At 43.8% G+C, this 21,814-nt stretch overlaps 2 protein-coding genes across 2 annotated transcripts in view; both read left to right on the forward strand.

Moving 5' to 3' along the window:
* Positions 1–219: 219 nt before the first annotated feature.
* Positions 220–8,229, forward strand: LOC135522110 (guanine nucleotide-binding protein-like 1). The gene is made up of 12 exons (XM_064948089.1): positions 220–432; positions 1,314–1,467; positions 2,125–2,261; positions 2,540–2,691; positions 3,007–3,078; positions 3,664–3,856; positions 4,004–4,108; positions 4,422–4,604; positions 4,800–4,978; positions 5,373–5,574; positions 5,777–5,917; positions 6,292–8,229. Exons 1-12 carry the CDS (start codon positions 360–362, stop codon positions 6,549–6,551), a joined length of 1,851 nt encoding a protein of 616 aa, XP_064804161.1. The 5' UTR covers positions 220–359; the 3' UTR covers positions 6,552–8,229.
* A 12,762-nt stretch (positions 8,230–20,991) lies between these two features.
* LOC135522114 (epithelial discoidin domain-containing receptor 1-like) overlaps positions 20,992–21,814 on the forward strand; it is a 58,459-nt gene continuing 57,636 nt past the window's right edge. The window contains exon 1 of the mRNA XM_064948095.1: positions 20,992–21,385. The gene's annotated coding sequence lies outside the window, so the exon portion shown is untranslated. The remainder of the gene's footprint in view (positions 21,386–21,814) is intronic.

Below are 21,814 nucleotides of genomic sequence, written 5' to 3' on the forward strand. Positions count from 1 at the left end.
ACAACATTAGCGTGAGCAGTAATAGTGGAATCGGCGGTTTACTGTGTGGACTGTACCATTCTTTAAATATTTTTTTTTTCTATTCATATTAACTTGCCATGTCTTGTCAGACAACGATTCAAAGCATGACATTTACATTGTTTAAAAATGAAGTCAATATAAACTGTGTAATGACATGTATTACCATTGAATGTTTTTGTAACTTAGTCAACATTTTTTTCTGCAGTGCCGGATGGCGTCGGATGGTTAAAGTGTAGGAGTCGAGAAACTTCACGATAGTAAATAACGACGTTACTGTATTTCTGCTTTAGCTAACACAAACAAACCCACACTACGAAACTGTCATTTTTCATTCAAATATGCCTCGGAAAAAGCCGTTCAGCACCAAACAGAAGAAGAAACAGATGCAAGTGAAACGGGAAAGAAAGAGAGGTAACGTGAGCTACAATGACAGAAAGTGTGCGTGACCGAAAATGCTAACGTTAGCTAGCATAGGTTTTCATTTTACTAACTTGTACGAGGAGAGTTGAGTAACTTGGCAAGTTAGCTCTGCTTTCAGGAACAATAACACTGGCATGTTACCCGATATATTTTGGACGAAATAGCTACAAATAAAGAATAGCGACGTCATTATTTTTGCCATAACGTGTGCCTTGTGTATTTGGGTCTTTCTAGCAAACGTTAACGACCTTGCTTGTTAGCTAAGGAGGTGACGACGTTATAGAGCTAGCTATGTGTGTGACCTTATCGTTGAAATTGTATTGGCGTCATTCATTGCCATTGGTGGGAAAGTATTGAGGCACAGAAATCAGCATCACTGTACTACACTGGTATTGTTTTCACTTTGTGTAAGCTCTACTGCGCAGACTCGCTATCAAATTATGTAGGAAAGCTAGCTTTCTCAAATTGAGGGAATAACAAACGGTGTTGGAGATCACATACCTACACTACAGCTAGCAATGAAAATAGATTTATTATGAAAACGTCCACTGTCAATTTATTACGTAGGGTTAGTATTGAGACGATTACCACATTTATAGATAGCTTTGTGTTATGTAATGTAGATAGCATATATTATATGTAAATGCATGGTACACTCGATTCTAAAGTAGAACGTTGTGGAATATGGTCTTTGGTACCAAGTGCTGACATAGAGGGTAGTTTTCATTCTGTCCACTGTGTTTGTGTCCCAAATTGCACCCTATCACCTATATATAGTGCCCAACAAAAAGTTGTGCACTATATAGGGAATAGGGTGCCATTTGGGAATGGTTCAATGTAAGCCTCTGACTATGATGATCTCTCCTCCTCAGGTGAGCCAGGCTCAGGGCCCAGCAGCCGTAATGCCAGTGTGGAGCGGGGGATGGACAGGGAGAGGCAGTCGGACACCTCAGATAGCGAAACCACAGATGTCAGGAGGATAAACCAGCAGCCCGGCATCAGGGAGGGCAGATACGACCCCAATAGGTGAGTTACCAATACATTAGCATAGGTAGTATTTAGCTCTGGTCCAGCGGATTACATGCAGATGCTGAGCAAGCCACACATAACACCCTGGACCAGAGCTAATGTAATACTACATCACCTGCAATGAAATCAAAACAAAGACAGGTGTGTTATTGCTGGGCTTGAACAAAAGCCTGCAGATTGTATGGACCAGGATTGGTGACCACTGATAGCTAGGCTCATAAGGCTCTCACCAGCTGAGTGAGTTTCTGTTTTGTCAGATATCATCAAAAATACCTTTTGGGAAAACATGTCATGATTTCTGTATGAACTGATGCCTGGAACAGTGGGAATTCCCTGGAACAAACTGAAGGGATAATGGAAAAAATATTAATTAGAGCAATGTCTGGGTCTGTAGATATTAAAAGTAAGAGGCCGGAAGAGACTAAGTTAAAAAAAAAATGAGAACATGTTACTGTAGGAATCCTGAACCATGAGCAAACAACTTTCAGACAGAGGTCAATGGTAAATTACAGAAACTGCTCTTGTCAGAACAAACAACCATGTCACACACACCTGATCTTCATGACTCTGCACACAAATGGTTTTGTGTCCTTCACACACTCTGCCCAATTCCCCCCTCTACACACAGCTATACTCATCTCTCTGTCCATTCAGGTTCCGTCTGCACTTTGAGAAGGAGAGCAGAGAGGAGGTGGAGAGGAGGAAGAAGCTTGCTAGAGAGAAGGTTCTGGACCAGATGTTAGACAAAGACCTGGAGGTTGACATCAACGACATCTACCCCACAGAGAAAGGTCAGCGCTCCTTGACCCTGAGCCTCACAACAACCTTTTAATGCTGTTAAATAAAGGTCTCAAATGGCACCCTATTCCTTATTTAGTACACTCATTTTGACCTAAGCTATATGTGCTCTGGTCGAAGTAGTATACTGTAGGGTGTGATTTGATACGTAACCTGTATCCTGAGCCTCTCAATGTTGTTAAATAAAAAAAACATTCTAGTGTGAGTTTTGACATTGTCTTTTCAGTTTGTGTCACTGCTTGACGTATCTGCCACTGACCTCCAATCCCAGGTCTTGAGTTTCCGCGGCGACCTCCGTGGAATTATGGGATGAATCGTGAGGAGCTGCTGAAGAAAGAAGAGAAGTCATACCGGGAATATCTGAATGACCTGCACTCCAGAAACCCACCTGGATCCCTCAGCCACTTTGAGCACAATCTGGAGGTGAGGAAACGATATATTCAGAACCCTTTATACACCCTTTATAAATGCTTTTGAGGGAGGTGGCAGCCTTGAGGTTAGTGACCGGCTAGTTACGGGGGTGCTGTATTGTGTCAGCAGAACGTTCAATTTTGATGTAGAATTAATAACTCTTTATTTATCCAATATTTTATAAACTTGAATGAATCCTTTAAAAACCACCTCTTTCTCTGACACTGAGCAGGGTAGGTAAAACCTAAATACTCTTCGTATAACTTTACTCTTTATACACTTCCTTTCTCCCCCTCTCTCTTTCTCTCCCCCCTCTCTTTCTCTCAGACGTGGAGACAGTTGTGGAGAGTGTTGGAGATGTCCGATGTGATCCTGCTCATCGTGGACATCAGGCACCCGGTGGGTCATCTCTTTTAAAGTCCTACTGTCATTATCTGCTACTAGTCATGTACCATAGTATCATTATCAACTTACTACTGTCACCACGATAATGTAATTAACAGACACTATGATGGTAGGTAGCCTAGTGGGTAGAGCGTTGGGCCAGTAACCGAAAGGTTGCTAGATTGAATCTCCGAGCTGGCAAGGTAAAAATCTGTCGTTCTGCCCCTGAACAAGGCAGTTAACCCACTGTTACCCGGTAGGCCGTCATTGTAAATAAGAATTTCTTCTTAACTGACTTGCCTAGTTAAATAAAGGTTAAATATAATAAATACAAATTATGGTTTCATTATGCTTTGAACCATATGGTGAAATGCATACATAGAGTATCCACCAGATGGAGCCACGGACTGGGTAAGTTATAGGTGGTCAGTACCATGTATAAATTGACTATGTTCATGACTATGTTGCTATGGGCCTTGGTCAAAAGTAGCGCACTATATAGGGAATAGGTTGCCATTTAGTATGCGGTCTATAAGTCGTTTGCCAGACCGAGCATGCTTGTCTTAATGAAAATGTTCCTGGTGTGTCCCTCCCATGCAGGTGCTGCAGTTTCCCCCAGCGCTGTACCACTACATCACTGGGGAGCTGCAGAAGCAGGTGGTGGTGGTGCTGAACAAAGCTGACCTGTGTCCCCCTCCCCTGGTGCTGGCCTGGACACACTACCTCCAGACACAGTTCCCCCACCTCCACTGTGTCTGTTTCACATCACACCCCGGCCAGCCATACAGCACAGGTGGGTGGGAGTGAGGGTGGTTGTGCTGAAGCGAAAGTGATAAACAAATCAAGGGACAATGATGAGAGCTGATTGGAGCTGTTGAACTGTGTACTTGATCACCAGGATAACCTATTGCACTGTCTGTATCTGTTTCTGTGATTCTAGTGCTTCAGAAGAAGAGGATGAGAAAAAAGGGTACATGTGGGTGGGGACATGCTGGAGGCCCCACCCACATCCTGAAGGCGTGTCAGGAAATCACAGCAGGAAAAGGTTCAAGGGACCCACCCACCTGGGTGGCATAGCACCTATTTCACACATGTATTGCTAACCATGTATGTCTGTAATGACTTAATGCTTTGGCCAGGTACTTTCCATAGCATCCATAGCATAGCTCATTACTAATGAATGATTAGTGTCTTCATACAAAGATCTGTGGGTGCAGGGTTGTAAGGGTATATCATAGAAGATATATTGATTTGAAGACAAGTAATGCTGCTTCCCAATTCTCCACTTTTTTCCCAGAAGTGTTCAGAATGATTGGCTGTAGGGAGTGTTCACCATTGTTACCCTCCCCCTCTTGTAGTGGACTTGTCCAGCTGGGAGAAGAAGATCCAGAGAGATGCGGTTGCTATGGGATCAGAGGGAGAGCAGTTAGAGGAGGGGGCCGACTCTGTGCTAGTGGAGCACCAGAGTGATGTTGCCATGGAGATGAGCAGCCCCTCCCAGGAGCTGTATAAAGATGGCGTACTCACGCTGGGCTGTATAGGTGAGCGGTCATGTTGGAAGCTTGCTTTCCTACCTGCCAATCAGTAATCTGTCGTCACTGATTAGTAACTTGATAAATTAAGTCATGCTTGTGTACCTCAAGACTTTGTTCCCCCACCAGCCCCCTCTGGCATTCAGAAATGTTTACTACAAAGGGAATATGGATATACGTGTCTCTCTCTCCCTCCCTCCCTAGGCTTCCCTAACGTGGGGAAGTCATCAGTATTGAACAGTCTGGTAGGTAGGAAGGTGGTGAGTGTCTCTCGAACCCCCGGCCACACCAAATACTTCCAGACCTACTACCTCACACCCACTGTCAAACTGTGCGACTGCCCTGGACTGGTCTTCCCTTCACTAGTCAACAAACAACTACAGGTAACTGAGAGGAGGGAGTGAGTAGGGTATACATGTGTATGTTTGTGTGTGTACTATGTCCTCCCATTCCCTTAGAATCCCAGGTCAAATCACTTTTTGGTGATAGCCTGTGGAGAATAAAATAATAACTGATATTCCCTCTGGCCATTTGAAGGCTGTCTTCGGAGTAGAATCATAATCTGTACCACTTTTAAGTCTCAACTACTGCGGAGAGCTTTGTATATAAAAGCAATCATTACCCATCAACCCTTTTCAAACTTCTTTTCTAAAACAAATTTCCTCTATATTTCTCATCGTGCTTTACTCTTTCTAAACACTTTTCTTCCATTCTTTTGTATCTACGCCTCTTCCTCCATTTCCCCCTCTCTCCTCTTATCTGCCCCTTGCTCCCTAGATCCTAGCTGGTATCTACCCAGTGTCTCAGCTGCAGGAGCCCTACAGTTCTGTGGGTTATCTGTGTGAGCGGACCCCCTTCCTGTCGGTGCTCAAGCTCCGGCACCCCAGCGTGGAGGGCCCACAGCATGCACCCAAAGGGGGGAAGAAGGAGAGGGAACAGGGGCCCGAGCACAGCTGGACAGCCTGGGACGTGTGTGAGGGTAAGGACCAGCAGTCTGGTTCTAGAACCTCTAGTCCGGTTGTAAACTGTTGAAACACGCCCTCTTGTCTGGATGTCAGGGAGACATTTGGGAAATTCTCAGGAACAGTTGAAATTATAATACAATAACAATTTATCGTTTTTTGTTTTCTCTCCCTACCCCTCTTTCTCGTTCTCTTTCTTTCTCCTTGTCTGTCTCACAGCCTGGGCAGAGAGGAGGGGTTATAAGACAGCGAAGGCAGCTCGTAACGACGTGTATCGGGCAGCTAACAGTCTGCTGCGGCTGGCCGTCGACGGGAGGCTGTGTCTGTGCCTTAGACCACCTGCATATAATGATCAGAGAGGTCAGTACACAGGTCATACAACTATCAGAGAGGTCAGTACACAGGTCATACAACTATCAGAGAGGTCATAGACCGGTCATGACAACCAGTGAGGCATCAGGCATATCACTTCATCACTACTGTACAGACAGCAGAGACTCGTATTTAAAAGGGAAGATAGGCCGACACAAATGTCGACCGTGAACAGTGGGCACTCAGGTGAAGGTCAAATCCCAGCAGGGGATCTACTGTGCACGGCTGATGTTCATGTTGATCTGGTTTCCAACCTTTAAACTGATGACTGGGGCTTTGTACAAAAAAACATGAAGAAAAATGTTTATTTGATTGCTTGATTGATTGATTAATTATTCAACCAATGGATTTGCGCTATACAGAGCAGTGGGAGTCCCACCCAGACCTGGCAGAGATCATCGCTCTACAGGGACGGAAGGAAGAGGGGGCAGGGGAGAGGGAGGAGGAGGAGGAGGGGGAGTCCAGCTCTGAGCCGGAGGAGGAGAGGGATAGGGATGCTGATGATGATGGTGATGATGATGAAGATGAAGGGTTTGGACACCCAGCAGTGAACGAGAGGAAGGGGCCAACCAGCCTCACAGTCAATATGTTCGATGTCCTCCGGGAAAACGAGTGCGAGTGAGGGAGAAACAATGAATTAAAAATACAAAGTGCTTTATCTCTCCCTCCACTCTGCACCTTCATTCCATTTTCCTTTCCTTGACTTGCATTCCTTTTACATTCTGACTCTTCTTTCCTCTATTCGCTCTCCCCGCCCCTTCCCCCTCCCAGAGGTTACTAAAAGCACTCTGATATTGTATAAAACATTTTCATTTCTCCATGCTGTGCCTCTGCTCTGCTTGTACACCCATGCAGCTGTACTTAGACTGCGTTTAGACAGGTAGCCCAATTCTGATCTTTTTTTCCACAAATTGTTCTTTTGACTAATCACATCCTATCTTTTCACATCCAATCTTTATCACAGCTGATTGGTCAAAAGGCCAATTAGTGAAGGAAAGATCAGAATTGGGCTACCTGTCTAAACCATTGTAGGATTACATTTTTTTGTTTTTATCATTTTCCTGCATGTAGGATTTTACTTTTATTTCCCTTAAAGCTGGTAGGGGCATTGTGGTGTATTAATCATTGATTGGTTTTCAATCTGTTAATTGATAAGTGGCCTCACAGCTGAGATGCCAAAGGTCATTAGACCATAGAAATGTAATGGCTTGAACTGACACGGTTCTGGATTCAATCTCATATTGAAGGTCACACAGTCTAAATGGGGATTAGACATTGATGATGTCATCCACATGGGACTTCCATTTGGCTGCCAGTGCAGATTTATGACATCACTGTCTAATCCTGGTTGATTTCACTGTGTACAACAGTATGATAGTACTTTGGTAGAGTCGGGATGTGTGGAATTCGGCATTCCATGCTGCTTTCAGTGGTAATAATCATTGTCAAAACCATTTATATGATTCTACCCAATTCAGTGTTCTATTTTAGGGTCCACTAGGGGCAGTGTTTGTCAGTCCTGGTGTAGCCACTCATGTGCAGCATTGTATCATGCAAAGCTGACTGACTGACTTGATAAAGAGAGAGTTTAGCCACTGCGGTTTCAACCAAAAGCACTCTGATGGTATCACATGGTTCCATAGCAGCCAATATTGACCAATACAATAACGGTCCTGTTATTGATCCTAAATTATACCAGCTACGCAAACCAGCTGAGTAGCTAGAATTTAGAACGAGAGTCTAAATCCTGGAAAAATGGAACAACATTAATGTTGGTTAAACTTCCATCTCTATGGCTCTGTTCTAATGTTACAATCTGTTAGGGATGGATTTAAGTGTGCTGTTGCCTACTGTTGTACCTCATTGTTCCTGTTCTACTGTATTACATGTCACTCTGAGGGAACACAACAGCACAGTGCTGCGTTACCATGTAACAACATGCACTGTTCTGGTCTATACCAATGGCACACTTAGAAATATGCACACTAGGGCCATAAGTTTTTCCTGTCTGTGTGACTGAACAGGAAAAAATCCGGGCTGTAGTGTGTCTAAGCAACAACTAGACCCAGCAGAGGTTTTCCTACCCACGTGACCAGGAAAAACTCCTGTCCCTAATACACACCACTCTGGCTTCCGATATGGAGATAGATGTGTTAATGCTCTTTGTTTGAATGATTTAAACAGACTTGTATGTGAGTGTTTGGATTGTGTATTTGCTGCATTCTTTATTTCATTCCTTAGTATGCTCAAATGACAATGAACTGGACTGCTCTCTGCAATAAAGATAATCCATGGAACAAGGTCTGTCTGTCTTTTTATGACAGGCTCATTCTTCACACATGTACTTTAGCAATCCTATAAACGGCAATTTGGTATTGGTATATACATTTTTGGACTTAAATACATTTTTTTATAGTCATTGATTCTTGATAAATATAATGTATAAATGCCTAATGAGCTTATTTCAACTGTACCCCATCCCTCAGCTGTCAATCAAAAAAGTGGTGGGATGCTGTGTTGTTTAAATCTCAGATTGCCCATTTAAGATACTGGCACACAAAATACGTACACTAGGATACCACCTTTTCAACGAGTCAGTTCGTACAATTTCTGCCCTGCTCGAACTGCCCCGGTCAACTGTAAGTGCTGTTATTATGAAGTGGAAACCTCTAGGAGCAACAACGGCTCAACCGGCGAAGTGGTAGGCCACAAGCTCACAGAATGGGACAACACTCACTACCGAGTTCCAAACTGCCTCTGGAAGCAACATTAGCACAATAACTGTTCGAATCTGGGTTTGGCAGATGCCAGGAGAACGCTACCTGCCCCAATGCATAGTACCAACTGTAAAGTTTGATGGAGGAGAAATAATGGTCTGGGACTGATTTGAATGGGAAATCAATGCTACAGTATACAATAACATTCTAGACGATTCTGTGCTTCCAACTCTGTGGCCCTTTCCTGTTTCAGCATAACAATGCCCCTGTGCACAAAGCGAGGTCCATACAGAAATGGATTGTCGAGATCGGTGTGAAAGAACTTGACTGGCCTGCAGAGAGCCCTGACCTCAACTCCATTGAACACCTTTGGGATTAATTGGAATGACGACTGCGAGCCAGGCCTAATCGCCCAACCTCACTAATGATCTTGTGGCTGAATGGAAGCAAGTCCCACAGCAAGGTTCCCACATCTAGTAGAAAGCCTTCACACAGAAGAGTGGAGGCTTTTATAGCAGCAAAGGGGAGACCAACTCCATATTAATGCCCATGATATTGGTGTAATATGTTTGACAAGCAGGTGTCCACATACTTTTGGCCATGTAGTTTATTAGTGTACCATGATATTACACCATCAACGTCAACTGTGAAGAGGCGACTCCGGGATGCTGGCCTTCTAGGCAGAGTTGCAAAGAAAAAGCCATATCTTAGACTGGCCAATAAAAAGAAGATACAGTTGGGCAAAAGAACACAGACACTGGACAGAGGAACTCTGCCTAGAAGGCCAGCATCCCGGAGTCGCCTCTTCACTGTTGACGTTGAGACTGGTGTTTTGCAGGTACTATTTAATGAAGCTGCCAGTTGAGGACTTGTGAGGCATATGTTTCTCAAACTAGACACTCTAATGTACTTGTCCTCTTGCTCAGTTGTGCACCCGGGCCACCCACTCCTCTTTCTATTCTGGTTAGAGCCAGTTTACGCTGTTCTGTGAAGGGAATAGTACACAGTGTTGTATGAGATCTTCAGTTTCTTGGCAATTTCTCTCATGGATTAGCCTTCATTTCTAAGAACAAGAATAGACTGACGAGTTTCAGAAGAAAGTTCTTTGTTTCTGGCCATTTTGAGCCTTTAATCGAACCCACAAATGCTGATGCTTCAGATACTCAACTGGTCTAAAGAAGGTTAGTTTTCTTGCTTCTTTAATTGCAAAAGGGTTTTCTAATGATCAATTAGCCTTTTAAAATTATAAACTTGTATTAGCTAACACAACGTGCCATTGGAACACAGGAGTGATGGTTGCTGACAATGGGCCTCTGTACGCCCATGTAGATATTCCATTAAAAAAAATCTGTTTCCAGCTACAATAGCCATTTACAACATGAACAATGTCAACACTGTATTTCTGATCAATTTGATGTTATTTTAATGGACAAAAAATTGCTTTTCTTTCAAAAACAATGACATTTCTAAGTGAACCCAAACTTTTGAACGGTAGTGTATATTTGACTAAAACATTATTTCAAACCTTGCTTACATTTATTTGTACATGATCACACGTGTATCTCTCTATTATGCGTGGGGATACTGTGGAACAGACTTGGAGCTGATTTCCTGGTGTTTTTACAATCCTTTATGTTCAATGATTAAAATAATAATACTCAAAAAACTTGGGGGGCCAAATAAGCCACACCCCCGGGCCAAGTTTGACTGCCGCTGGGGAACACTATGTAGGCTATCATGTTGAAGCAGAAAGTCATCATAGACATCCATACCGTCTTTCTTGGCAATGACTGCATCCCAAATGGCACCCTATTCCCTATATAGTAGTGCACTATACAGTGTGTGTATCTGAGTGCATTGGTTATCTATTTCATCACTGTTCATTTCCATCCATCCAGTGGGTTAATACCACAGATGATCTGGAATGGTTTCTGTCCATCTGATCAACACCCCAAACTATTCACCGCCTGATTTCAAGGGATCAACCTTTATGGTAGCAATTATACCATCACATAGAAAGCAGCCTTGAGATTTACTATTGCATGACACCATAAATATAAAAACTGTTAATTAAATTCTGGTGTGTCAAAAGAATTTACTGCCAGCAGTATGTGTTGGTCGCGCCAGTAATGTCCATGTGGTTTGAGTTACAGTTCAGCTTTTCAGGGAGGCTCACTGTGGAACTCTTTTCTCATGATGTAATCAGTGCCTTAACCCCCTTACCCTTCCTATCCTGACAAACACACACAATTACAGACATAGACACACACATGCACACTTCCTACCCTGGCACAAACTCCCTCTCCATGTGTCCCCTCAACTAGCCTAATGCCTAATGTGTGTGAGACCAGATGGTAATGAATAGGTTTCGAATGAGAGGTGGGAAAATTAACAAACAACAGAAACACCGTTAAGCCTGGTAGACACTGTCCCCTGAGTGGACACACACACACGTGGGAAGCTGAGAGTACAGGTGTTATAATGGGCCCTTATTCTGGCTACTTATTGGGGAAACAGAATAGAGAGGACCCCATAAGCCCAAACTCAACACCCAAAGTTAACCTCATTACTACAGCACTTACTTGTTCCCCAGGCTAGCATTGGGAGGAAGCATCTTGTGAACAAGATTTCCACAACACCAACTGTGGGACCAAAATACCCAGCTGGCATGTACACCTGTATGGTCACTAGAGGGCTTTCAAGCCTTGCAGCACCATTGCTGTCTGGAGTTGTTACTGGTCAGGTTCTGCTGGCCTATTGTGCACAGGGTTCTCATTGGTGGTGTTAATAGTATGTACGTGCAGTATGTGCTACATGATATCACACACATGACTGGTTTTTACCTTTACATGGGTGTGTCATGGACTATTGAGTATCTCGCTCTCTCTCTCACACATACACACATACAGTTGTACACACACAGAGGTGCACGCTCACCCTCTACTTTCTCACAGACATACACATACTGTATTTTCTCAGACTGTAATGCTGTATTTACTCACAGACACACACACACACATACCTCCCTTATATGATTCAATACCAGGAGGTTGTCTCCAGCCTGCTTCCCTGTGGTGCGTCATTGTGGGGGTCAGGGCAGCCTCAGCCGGCAGATTGGGTGTCCTGATCTCCCTGTCTCAGGCTTGTTTTAACTAGGGAAACACACTAGGCCCAAACAGAGCACCCGGGGAGATGAGAGAATACGAGGAAGCCACCTTACCGCTGGGTCTACTGGGTTGGGCCCATCGTCACTGGTGTTCTGGTTGATGTTATTCCTGTCTTGTGTTTGTTTGTCCCCTGAAACATTCTGCAAAAGCTTGATCTGCGAGTAAAAATAGCAATCGATCATACCCAAAAGGCTTGTGCAAAACATTTCTTATGGTCTCTGGATGTGGTTTGCTAAGGGACAGAGCACTCCCAGAAAATAACTAAGAGGACAAGAGATGAAAGGGAGGAGACGAGGAAAGAACACCACTTTAGATTAGACTGTGCTATAATGTAATGCTGAATCTCATGGGCGTCCTCTACTCATCTTCTCTCCTTCACTTTTACTAATCTGAAAACACAAAGTAAGGGGAAGCAATATGGTGGAGGTCTACAGGGAGTGTCCAGTTCTTTCATGAAGGAGAGGCCATGGCAATGAAGCCTGTTACTATGCTCTACTATTGACTTACAGCCTCATTTGAGAGAGGAAGCATATCGTGTCACAAACTTGGATGCTCAGTAACAGTCAGTCTCTATTGTCCTGGAGGGACTCATAACCAGGTAAACACACCCAGCCCCAGTTCCTCTGTGAGGAAAAAACAAGTCATGATGAAGTACTGTCACACCCTGATCTGTTTCACCTGTCTTTGTAATTTTCTCCACCCCACCCATCTCTCGTCCATCTTCGCCATTATCCCCTTTCAATTTATACCTGTGTTCTCTGTTTGTCAATTGCCAGGTCGTCTTGTTTGTCAAGTCAACCAGTGTTTTTGTTCTCAGCTCCTGCTTTTCCCAGTCTCTCGTTTTTCCGCCCTCTTGGTTTTGACCCTTGCCTGTCCTGACTCTGAGTCCGCCTGCCTGACCACTCTGCCTCACCCTGAGCCTGCCCGTGGATCTGTACCTTTGCCCCACCTCTGGTTTACTGACCTCTGCCTGCCTTAACCTGTCTATTGCCTGCCCCTGTTGGAATATTAAACCATTGTCAATTCGACCTTGATTCCTGATAAGTAGCAACTATTTACTAGTCTGCTGGGACTACTTTACTGTACATCAGACTATCAACAGTTGGCGGACTGATCTAGTATCATTATGACGACATCAGGTAAACTAGTCCATACATGTCCCAACTGTCATGTTTTATGACGTTACACAGAAATAACACTTTCCCTTACATATTTCTTTCACAATATGTCAGCTGAGCTGTTTGCCTTAACCTGCGCTTGCGTGTGAAAACTGTTGGCACTGCTTTTAGTTTGGGTGAGGAGCATCACTCTAGGAATACAAACTCATTGTCATTAAAGGGGCTGAGATGTACAGTAGATGATGCTGAACTAATCATAGTCATGTTTGTCTGGCTGCATGAAGCCTCCTGTTATTTGTGCGTGTAATTCCTCTTGTTTTCAGTCTGAGGTTCTGTATGCTGTATGTGTCTCTGAGTGTGTGTCCATGCTTGAATGGGTCCCCTTTAGTCATCGACCGCAGGCGGCGTGTGTGTTTGTCTGTGCCCCTGTTTGTGAGTTGGAGCCCATGTGTCAATAGGTATTTTTAGTGCTGCCTCTCATTGCATTGCAATGGCACTCCTTCGCACCCCTTTGGACCTCCCCCACCCACCCTGTCTACCCTCCACCTCCACCCCTCCAATCCCTCCGCCATAACATTCCCTCTTACTGGGAGAGACTATAGAGCTAGCCAGCAACAGTCAGGGTGTAACTTTAAAAAGGAGAGTGATAGTTTAGAAACAAGAGGAGCAGAGACAGACGATAGGGGATTGGACGACTCCAGTAACCATGGTGATAGTAGAACCCGCAGGCAAGAGTGTGCATGTTTAGGTTTTTGCCCTAGCACTACACAGCTGATTCAAATATTCAAAGCTTGATTATTTGTTCATTCATAAATATGTGCTTCTGCTTCAATGTTTACACACAGAGAGACAAGACTGTAGGTGTCTGTGTTTGAGAGGCTACAGTGCGTTCATAAAGTATTCAGACCCCTTGACTTTTTCCACATTTTGTTACGTTACAGCCTTATTCTAAATTGATTAAATTGTTTTTTTCCCCCTCAAACTACAAACACTAACCCATAATGACAAAGCAAAAACATTTTTTTTAAATGTTGCTAATTTGAAATATCACATTTACATAAATATTCAGACCCTTTATTCAGTACTTTGTTGATGCACTTTTGGCAGCCTGTAGTGTTCTTGGGTATGACGCTACAAGCTTGGTACACCTGTATTTGGGGAGTTTCTCCCATTCTTCTCTGCAGATCCTCTCAAGCTCTGTCAGGTTGGATGGGGAGTGTCGCTGCAGCTATTTTCAAGTCTCTCCAGAGATGTTCGATCAGGTTCAATTCAGGGCTCTGGCTGGGCCACTCTAGGACATTCAGAGACTTGTCCCGAAGCCAATCCTGCGTTGTCTTAGCTTAGGGTCGTTGTCCTGTTGGAAGTAGAAGTCTTGGTGGTTCCAAACTTCTTCCATTTAAGAATGATGGTTGTTCTTGGGTTCCTTCAATGCTGTAGAAGTACCCTTCCCCAGATCTGTGCATCAACACAATCCTGTCTTGAAGGTCTACGGACAATTCCTTCAACCTCATGGCCTGGTTTTTGCTCTGACATGCCCTGTCAACTGAAGGACCTTATATAGACAGGTGTGTACCTTTCCAAATCATGTCCAATCAATTGAATTCACCACAGGCGAACTCCAATCAAGTTGTAGAAACATCTCAAGGATGATCAATGGAAACAGGATGCACCTGAGCTTTAATTCGAGACTCATAGCGAAGGGTCTGAATACTTATATAAATAAGGTATTTCTGTTTTTGTTTTTTTATACATTTGCAAACATTTCCAAGGTACTGAGGTATTGTGTGTAGATTGCTGTGGATTTTTTTTTATTTTTTATACATTTTATACATTTTAGAATAAGGCTGTAATGTAACAAAATGTGGAAAAAGTCAAGGGGTCTGAATACTTTCCGAAGGCACTGTATGTAGTTTCCCTGAGCTACTGTTAGTGTTGGAAAGAGGAGTGATAGTAGGATGGTAATGCCGCGACTGACAGAGTGAATGAAAGAAGGTGTAATTGGACAAGACAATGGTTCCGTGACTAGACAAAGTGAATTAGGGCACATCCAATGGGGGCTATAAGAGGAAGTCCCTAAGCACTATAGTTAGACACTTTAGAGAGAGGAGAAGAAAGGGGGAACATTTTCATTCACAGGCTGAGCAAGACAGGAGTAGAGAGGGGAGGGAGGAGGGAGGGAGGGAGGGAGGGAGGGAGGGAGGGAGGGAGGGAGGGAGGGAGGGAGGGAGGGAGGGAGGGAGGGAGGGAGGGAGGGAGGGAGGGAGGGAGGGAGGGAGGGAGGGAGGGAGGGAGAGAGAGAGAGAGAGAGAGAGAGAGAGAGAGAGAGAGAGAGAGAGAGAGGAGAGATTAGAGGGGGGAAACTAAGTGTAACCCCAGAGGGGTTTGAGTGACAGTTTGAACAGGGGGCGATAATTGTGGGAGAGCCGCCCAAATGCCATAGCGACTGCAGCAGTCCCCCTCTGCTGCAGGGTGTGTATGTGTTGTTTGTGTGTACTACTAGTCGGGGTGTGTGCGTTGGTGTGTGTGTGAGTGCTACTAGTCAGTGTGTGTTTGGTGGATGAAGGATTGCGGGGGATTTCTGAGAGGAGTAAAGGAACCCGACACCCAAAAGAAGTCTTCCCCCCAAACACCACTCCCCACCCAGCCCTCCAGGAGGAAGAGAGGACACAAGTGCAGGCCATGGCAGGGTACAGCTGAGAGGGTCGCCAGAGACCTCCTGACTGTGTGAGGGGTCATCTGGAACACCCGCCTCAAAGCCTACCCCCAACCCCCCCACCCCTTCTCCTCTGACCCCACCACAACTATGATTCCACCAACCAACATCACGTCCACCTTCTAGCACACAACAGTGTAGCAACCCACCACACAACCCTCTGGCCTCCACAGCACAAACCTGCGAGTGGGATCCCTTTCAACGACGACAAACACAGATGAAATAACTGAGACAGTTGTTAAATACACACTGATCAATCCATGTATCCGTTATTGAGTAGAGCATTTCACATAATGGCTGCCGCACCTCTTCGGAGACAGAAACATTGATTTGCTTGCTGTTAGACAATATGCTGCTAAAATGCTCTTTTATTACAGTACATGAGCAATCAATCACCTCTATAACCACTAGGATTCAAAATGTCCATTTAACTCTATCCTCTAAAGCCACAGAGTTTTCTGGCTCTCTTGGCTCTCATTTGTTTGCTTGTAAAACAAAAGCTCCCCCCAACACACACTGAGACACTAACACACACACTGACTGAATGATTGACTGGGTGTAAAACTGAGTTGGGTAGGAAATGTGCCAGGTCACAGAAAGAACTGTGAGGAGAGTGAGAGGAGCTGACCACCGCAGATTTTATACACTGAGCATCCAGAGGAGAACTCCTCAGGGGCTGTGCTGCACACTCTGACCCCCACCCAAGAACCTTCCCCTGGGGCAGACATTGACCCAATGACCCCTGAAGCTTTACGACTCTTACGACACTCCAGGGACCAATTATAAACAACCCACCCCGAGGCCTAGGATATTGATAGTGACAAAGACAGACAACTCACACTAAACAAACACATGTGCATGCATAATGCATACCCACACACACACATAGTCAATAAATACGCTGCATATTGAAATAAGTGCTGTGTTCTCAGTCCATTTCAGAGGTGACATTGAAGAACAGAGTGGAAAGCCCATGAAAGAGAGGGAGAGGGGGAGAGAGGGGTAGTGTCACTGTACAGTCTGTGTTTTCAACAGTCATTGAGATGTTGAGAAATTCTAGTGATTCTGAGAGGCATTTAAAAATGTTTTATTTACCTAGGCAAGTCAGTTAAGAACAAATTCTTATTTTCAATGACGGCCTAGGAACAGTGGGTTAACTGCCTGTTCAGGGGCAGAATGACAAATTTGTATCTTGTCAGCTCGGGAGTTTCTCGCAATCTTCCAGTTACTCGTCCAATGCTCTAACCACTAGGCTACCCTGGCGCATTGAGAAAGAGAGACATAGATTAGAATGTTTGTTGAAGGTAGAATGTTTTAGAAGGTAGAATGCTCGGCCTTCTGGAACTGATCTGTGTTGTCAGAATCCTGCACCCCTCCACAGCTGTCATATCAGAACAGTGGCTGGGACAGAGGATGTGTGTGTGTGTCTTGCCTCTTGAATTCCTTTGAGAGAGCCACTTTCATTTTTTATTTACATTTTTCAGCTGAAGTCAAAGAGGCGATAAATTCACAGCATAAATTTGGAACGTGTCGAATAACAGGAGATACATCACTGTCAACACAGAGGAACTCGACTGAATACTTAAAGAAACTTGGGATGAAAGGTTAAATTACAGAGACAGATTCATTTATCAACTTCTTCTCTAAAATCTCAAGGCTATCTTCCAACTAACAAAGAGTTAGGCGCGTTAATGAAGAGTAGAGAAAATCTCCCCTTTAAAACCCATTTTCTATGCTCTCTCTTGATAATAACTGACTTTGTTTTCTGGGCATCCTCCTCTCTCTCTATTTCTTGGTCTGCACTTCTTTCTCTACTCAACCTTCTTACCTTTTTTCCTCTCTCCTTCTACCTGACTCCTCATTCATTCTACAACTTGAACTTTTCTTCTCCCTTTCTCTCTCTCTCTCTCTCTCTCTCCCTCTTTCTTTCTTTCTTTTTTTCTCTCTTTCTCTCTCTCTCTCTCTCTCTCTCTCTCTCTCTCTCTCTCTCTCTCTCTCTCTCTCTCTCTCTCTCTCTCTCTCTCTCTCTCTCTCTCTCTCTCTCTCTCTCTCTCTCTCTCTCGGTGAATTCCTCACAGGATCAGACCTGCTTTTTATGCTTCACTAGGTTTCACTCAGAGTAGCGAGAGAGGAGGGAGAAAGTGAGGAGAGAATAAGAGGGTTGGAGACACCACACCAAAATGGCTGGTTAAGGGGCAGCATGTGTAGGTTTTAAAAAACAGCAAATGGAGAAAAAACAAATGTTGTAAAATGGAAATAATGTCAGAAAGGAGGGAGGAAGTAAAGGGAGACCGAGGGAAAGAAGGCCAGAAGAATAATGGTAAAAAAGGTCATAACATTTGGAGGGGTATTTGCGGTTGCCGGGGCAACCAACAAAGCCTTGCCAGTCAGGGGAAGAGCCCAGAAAAGAGTGTGAAAGCGAGAGAGGCAATGGCCTACACAAAGGATAGCAGCTGAAGTATTTCTCAGTAAGAATGAAAAAGAGCTTCTGATAGAAATGGGAGAATAGTATTTTAATATTTTTTACTTTATTAACCCCATGGTGAACTTTTTGTATGAATATGCTTGAGGAACTGATAATATTTAATATCTGATGACTGTCAAACATTCATTTGAAGGTTTTCATCACCTTCATATATTTGGAATATATCAGTTAAACATTACCTCAGAGATTACTGTAGTGTAACTGTTACATTGACCTACACATTCACCATTCGTCTCGGGGACAAAAAATAACATCAAAAGCACTTTTGAGGCCACATACAGTTGCAGCAAAAGCTGTGAGTAAGTCTATGAAACAACCCTAGCAACCAGACAACATGCATAAATCAAGTTAGTGAAGTGTCTAAATAGATACAAAGAACATGGTGGAAAACCCTATTCGTTTTTATTTTTTTTTTAAACATTTTATTTAACCTTTATTTAACCAGGTAGGCCAGTTGAGAACAAGTAATCATTTACAACTGCGACCTGGCCAAGATAAAGCAAAGCAGTGCGACACAAACAACAACACAGTTACACATGGAATAAACAAATGTACAGTCAATAACACAATAGGAAGAAATCTATATACAGTGTGTGCAAATGAGGTAAGATTAGGGGGGTAAGGCAAGAAATAGGCCGTAGTGGTGAAGTAATTACAATTGATCAATTAAACACTTGAGTGATAGATGTGCAGAAGATGAATGTGCAAGTAGAGATACTGGGGTGCAAAGGAGCCAACGAGAGCATACAGGTCGCAGTGGTGGGTAGTATATGGGGCTTTGGTGACAAAACGGATGGCACTGTGATAGACTGTATCCAATTTGCTGAGTAGAGTGTTGGAGGCTATTTTATAAATGACATTGCTGAAGTCAAGGATCGGTAGGATAGTCAGTTTTACGAGGATATGTTTGGCAGCATGAGTGAAAGATGCTTTGTTGTGAAATAGGAAGCCGATTCTAGATTTAATTTTGAATTGAAGATGCTTAATGTGATTCTGGAAGGAGAGTTTATAGTCTTATCAGACAAAGAAAGGCCAGAAGTATACAGAATGGTGTCGTCTGCGTAGAGGTGGATCAGATAATCACCAGCAGCAAGAGCGACATCATTGATGTATACAGAGAAAATAGTCGGCCCGAGAATTGAACCCTGTGGCACCCCCATAGAGACTGCAAGAGGTTCGGCAGTTAGAAGTGGTTTATATGAAACACTTGGACTTTGAGGAGGAGACGGTTGAAATATAACCATTAAGAGGTTTAAAGAGAGATTTGGATTTGGGTCCAGATTTTCCAGTCAAACAAAAGAGTAGGTTTTTGGACTCAGGCTTGGGATTAGCATAAAGGCCAAAGGAAATGGCAGCTCTGCTATACAGGCAGGCAGGCAGGCAGACAGGCAGGCAGACAGACAGACAGACAGACAGACAGACAGACAGACAGACAGAGACAGACAGACAGACAGACAGACAGACAGACAGACAGACAGACAGACAGACAGACAGACAGACAGACAGACAGACAGACAGACAGACAGACAGACAGACAGACAGACAGACAGACAGACAGACAGACAGAGTGTAAAGGAAAAGAGGGCATGCATGTAAAACTATTTGTGTCCATACATTTATGGGTGTTTGGAATATAGCATTTATGTCTCTTTGTCCTCTGACATAAACCACACCATGCCTTCATGTTGACGTACTGAGATCAGGTAACATGCTGACCAATATACTGTACACACACAGTCTATCAGTGGTTCAGTGCCCCTGTTCATCCAAAGTGGGTCTGCATCAGGCAGTGTTTGCTAATGACCTTTATTGTCCCACGCTGCTGATAGAGTGCCAGATAAAGTTAGCTTTTTATCCTCGTGGCACCACACTGCGAGAGACGGGCAAGTACTGACACATAGCTACCTAATACTCTTCCTCTCTCTCTCTCTCTCGCTCTTCTTGCCTTCTACTCATTTTCCTTTAGCATACTCAACTCCTAGGCTACTACACTGTCTGACACTCATTGGCTTGATTTTAAAATAACAAATTGTTTTCATTAGAGTTTGTGTAGTGTGTTACTGTTTGTGTTTGCTTGTTTCATTCACCTTACAAACTCTACTCTTTCACATTTATACTGAACAACACTTTTATCTCACATCTTAGGTTCAGTATTTTCTGTGTGAGCTTTGGTCTCCTCTCCAAGCCCTATTTCCACAACTCTTATGATCCAAAGTACTGTGCTTTAGTGTAAAACCTTCAATCACACTAATTATGGCCCAGGGGTGTAATAGTATACAGTTAAAGTGGCAAACTCTGTAATAATGTTTACTTTTGGGGTAAATCCAAAGAAAGAACCCTAGATATATGTAGGCTACTGGCAACAGCTATGATGAGTGGATTGAAGAAGTGATAACAGATGAAAAGTGCATCCCAAATGGCACCCTTTCCCCTACAGTGCACTACTTTGACCAGGACCCATAGTCAAAAGTGGTACACTGTATTGGGAATTTGGTGTCATTTGGGAGACAACCTAAGTGTTGTTTTTGATATCTCACATAAAGTAAGGATGTTGATGCTGAAAACCAGGATACAGTTACCCAGTCGATTTTGTTAGGCTACATGCAAGGGATTAAAAAGGTCAAATACCTCTGTTTTTTTCCTCTGTATTATATTTCATATTCCCCTCAATTCCTTTAACAAATAAAATCACTTTATACCCAGAGGCTTACTCATATTTACAGTGCTGTTGTCGGGCCATGGGTCCCACCCAGGGCGACTACTGATTGGCTGTTTGATGATAGAATATTCAACAAGCACCTGGCTAGCTGTTGTGATTGGACACAGCCAGTGCAGTTATGTAAATGAGCACCTGGTGCTGGCCTCTGGGTGAGCTGAGGTTGGAGCAGGGCTCTGTGTGCGCAGCTGAAGCGAGGTTTCCGCGGTGAAGTAGACGAATAGAGAGCGACGAACAAACGGAACGGAGATATGAACGGTTTTCTCGTCCCGTTCTCACTTTAATCTTGACAAATGTGAGCTAGACAACTTGACATTTTCATCTAAGTTTTTGAACGTAACGTGTCGCCTATTTTGGAGTGCTTTGTTGTTTTCAGAGTTTAAAGAAAGGTCGAACGCGCCGCGCTACAACTGCAGGCAGCGTTGGATTATTCCCGTGGCGGAATATTTTGGTGGACAGTCGCAGTCCGACACATTGCGCACGGGATATTCAAAACATTTAGAAGTTGCGATTGGTGTCTCATTTCGCCGTGACTTTTAGGTAAGTGGTAAAAACTACGTCACGTTTATGCATTGATAAAGAGGTTACATATCAGTACGCACTGTCAATAAACGCAAAATGCTAAATCGCTTTACTCATGCCAGTTAAGGAGCTGCTGTGGGTAGGCTATCTTAGACGGTTACATGAGGTATTTATGTCCGTTTGTCTGTGAATGGGTGTTTGTGGGCCTCGCTGTGTCGATTGGCGTCAAACAGTCTCGGGGTAAGGCGGGGAAGGCTGGTTTGGACTCCGGCCATGGCACTCTGGAAGCGCATAGTGAGGTGTAACGTTGCAACCACATTGCTTGTTTGCCTGGCCTGGTGATTTGATAAAGTCTTCCACGAGTCAACGAACTAACTACTTAGTTATTACATTGCATCATTCACGTCTTCATTCGTGATATACAAAGTATCTAGTTAAGGCTATTGT

The sequence above is a fragment of the Oncorhynchus masou genome, chromosome 30 (genome assembly GCF_036934945.1).
Source record: "Oncorhynchus masou masou isolate Uvic2021 chromosome 30, UVic_Omas_1.1, whole genome shotgun sequence".
Taxonomy (NCBI): domain Eukaryota; kingdom Metazoa; phylum Chordata; class Actinopteri; order Salmoniformes; family Salmonidae; genus Oncorhynchus; species Oncorhynchus masou.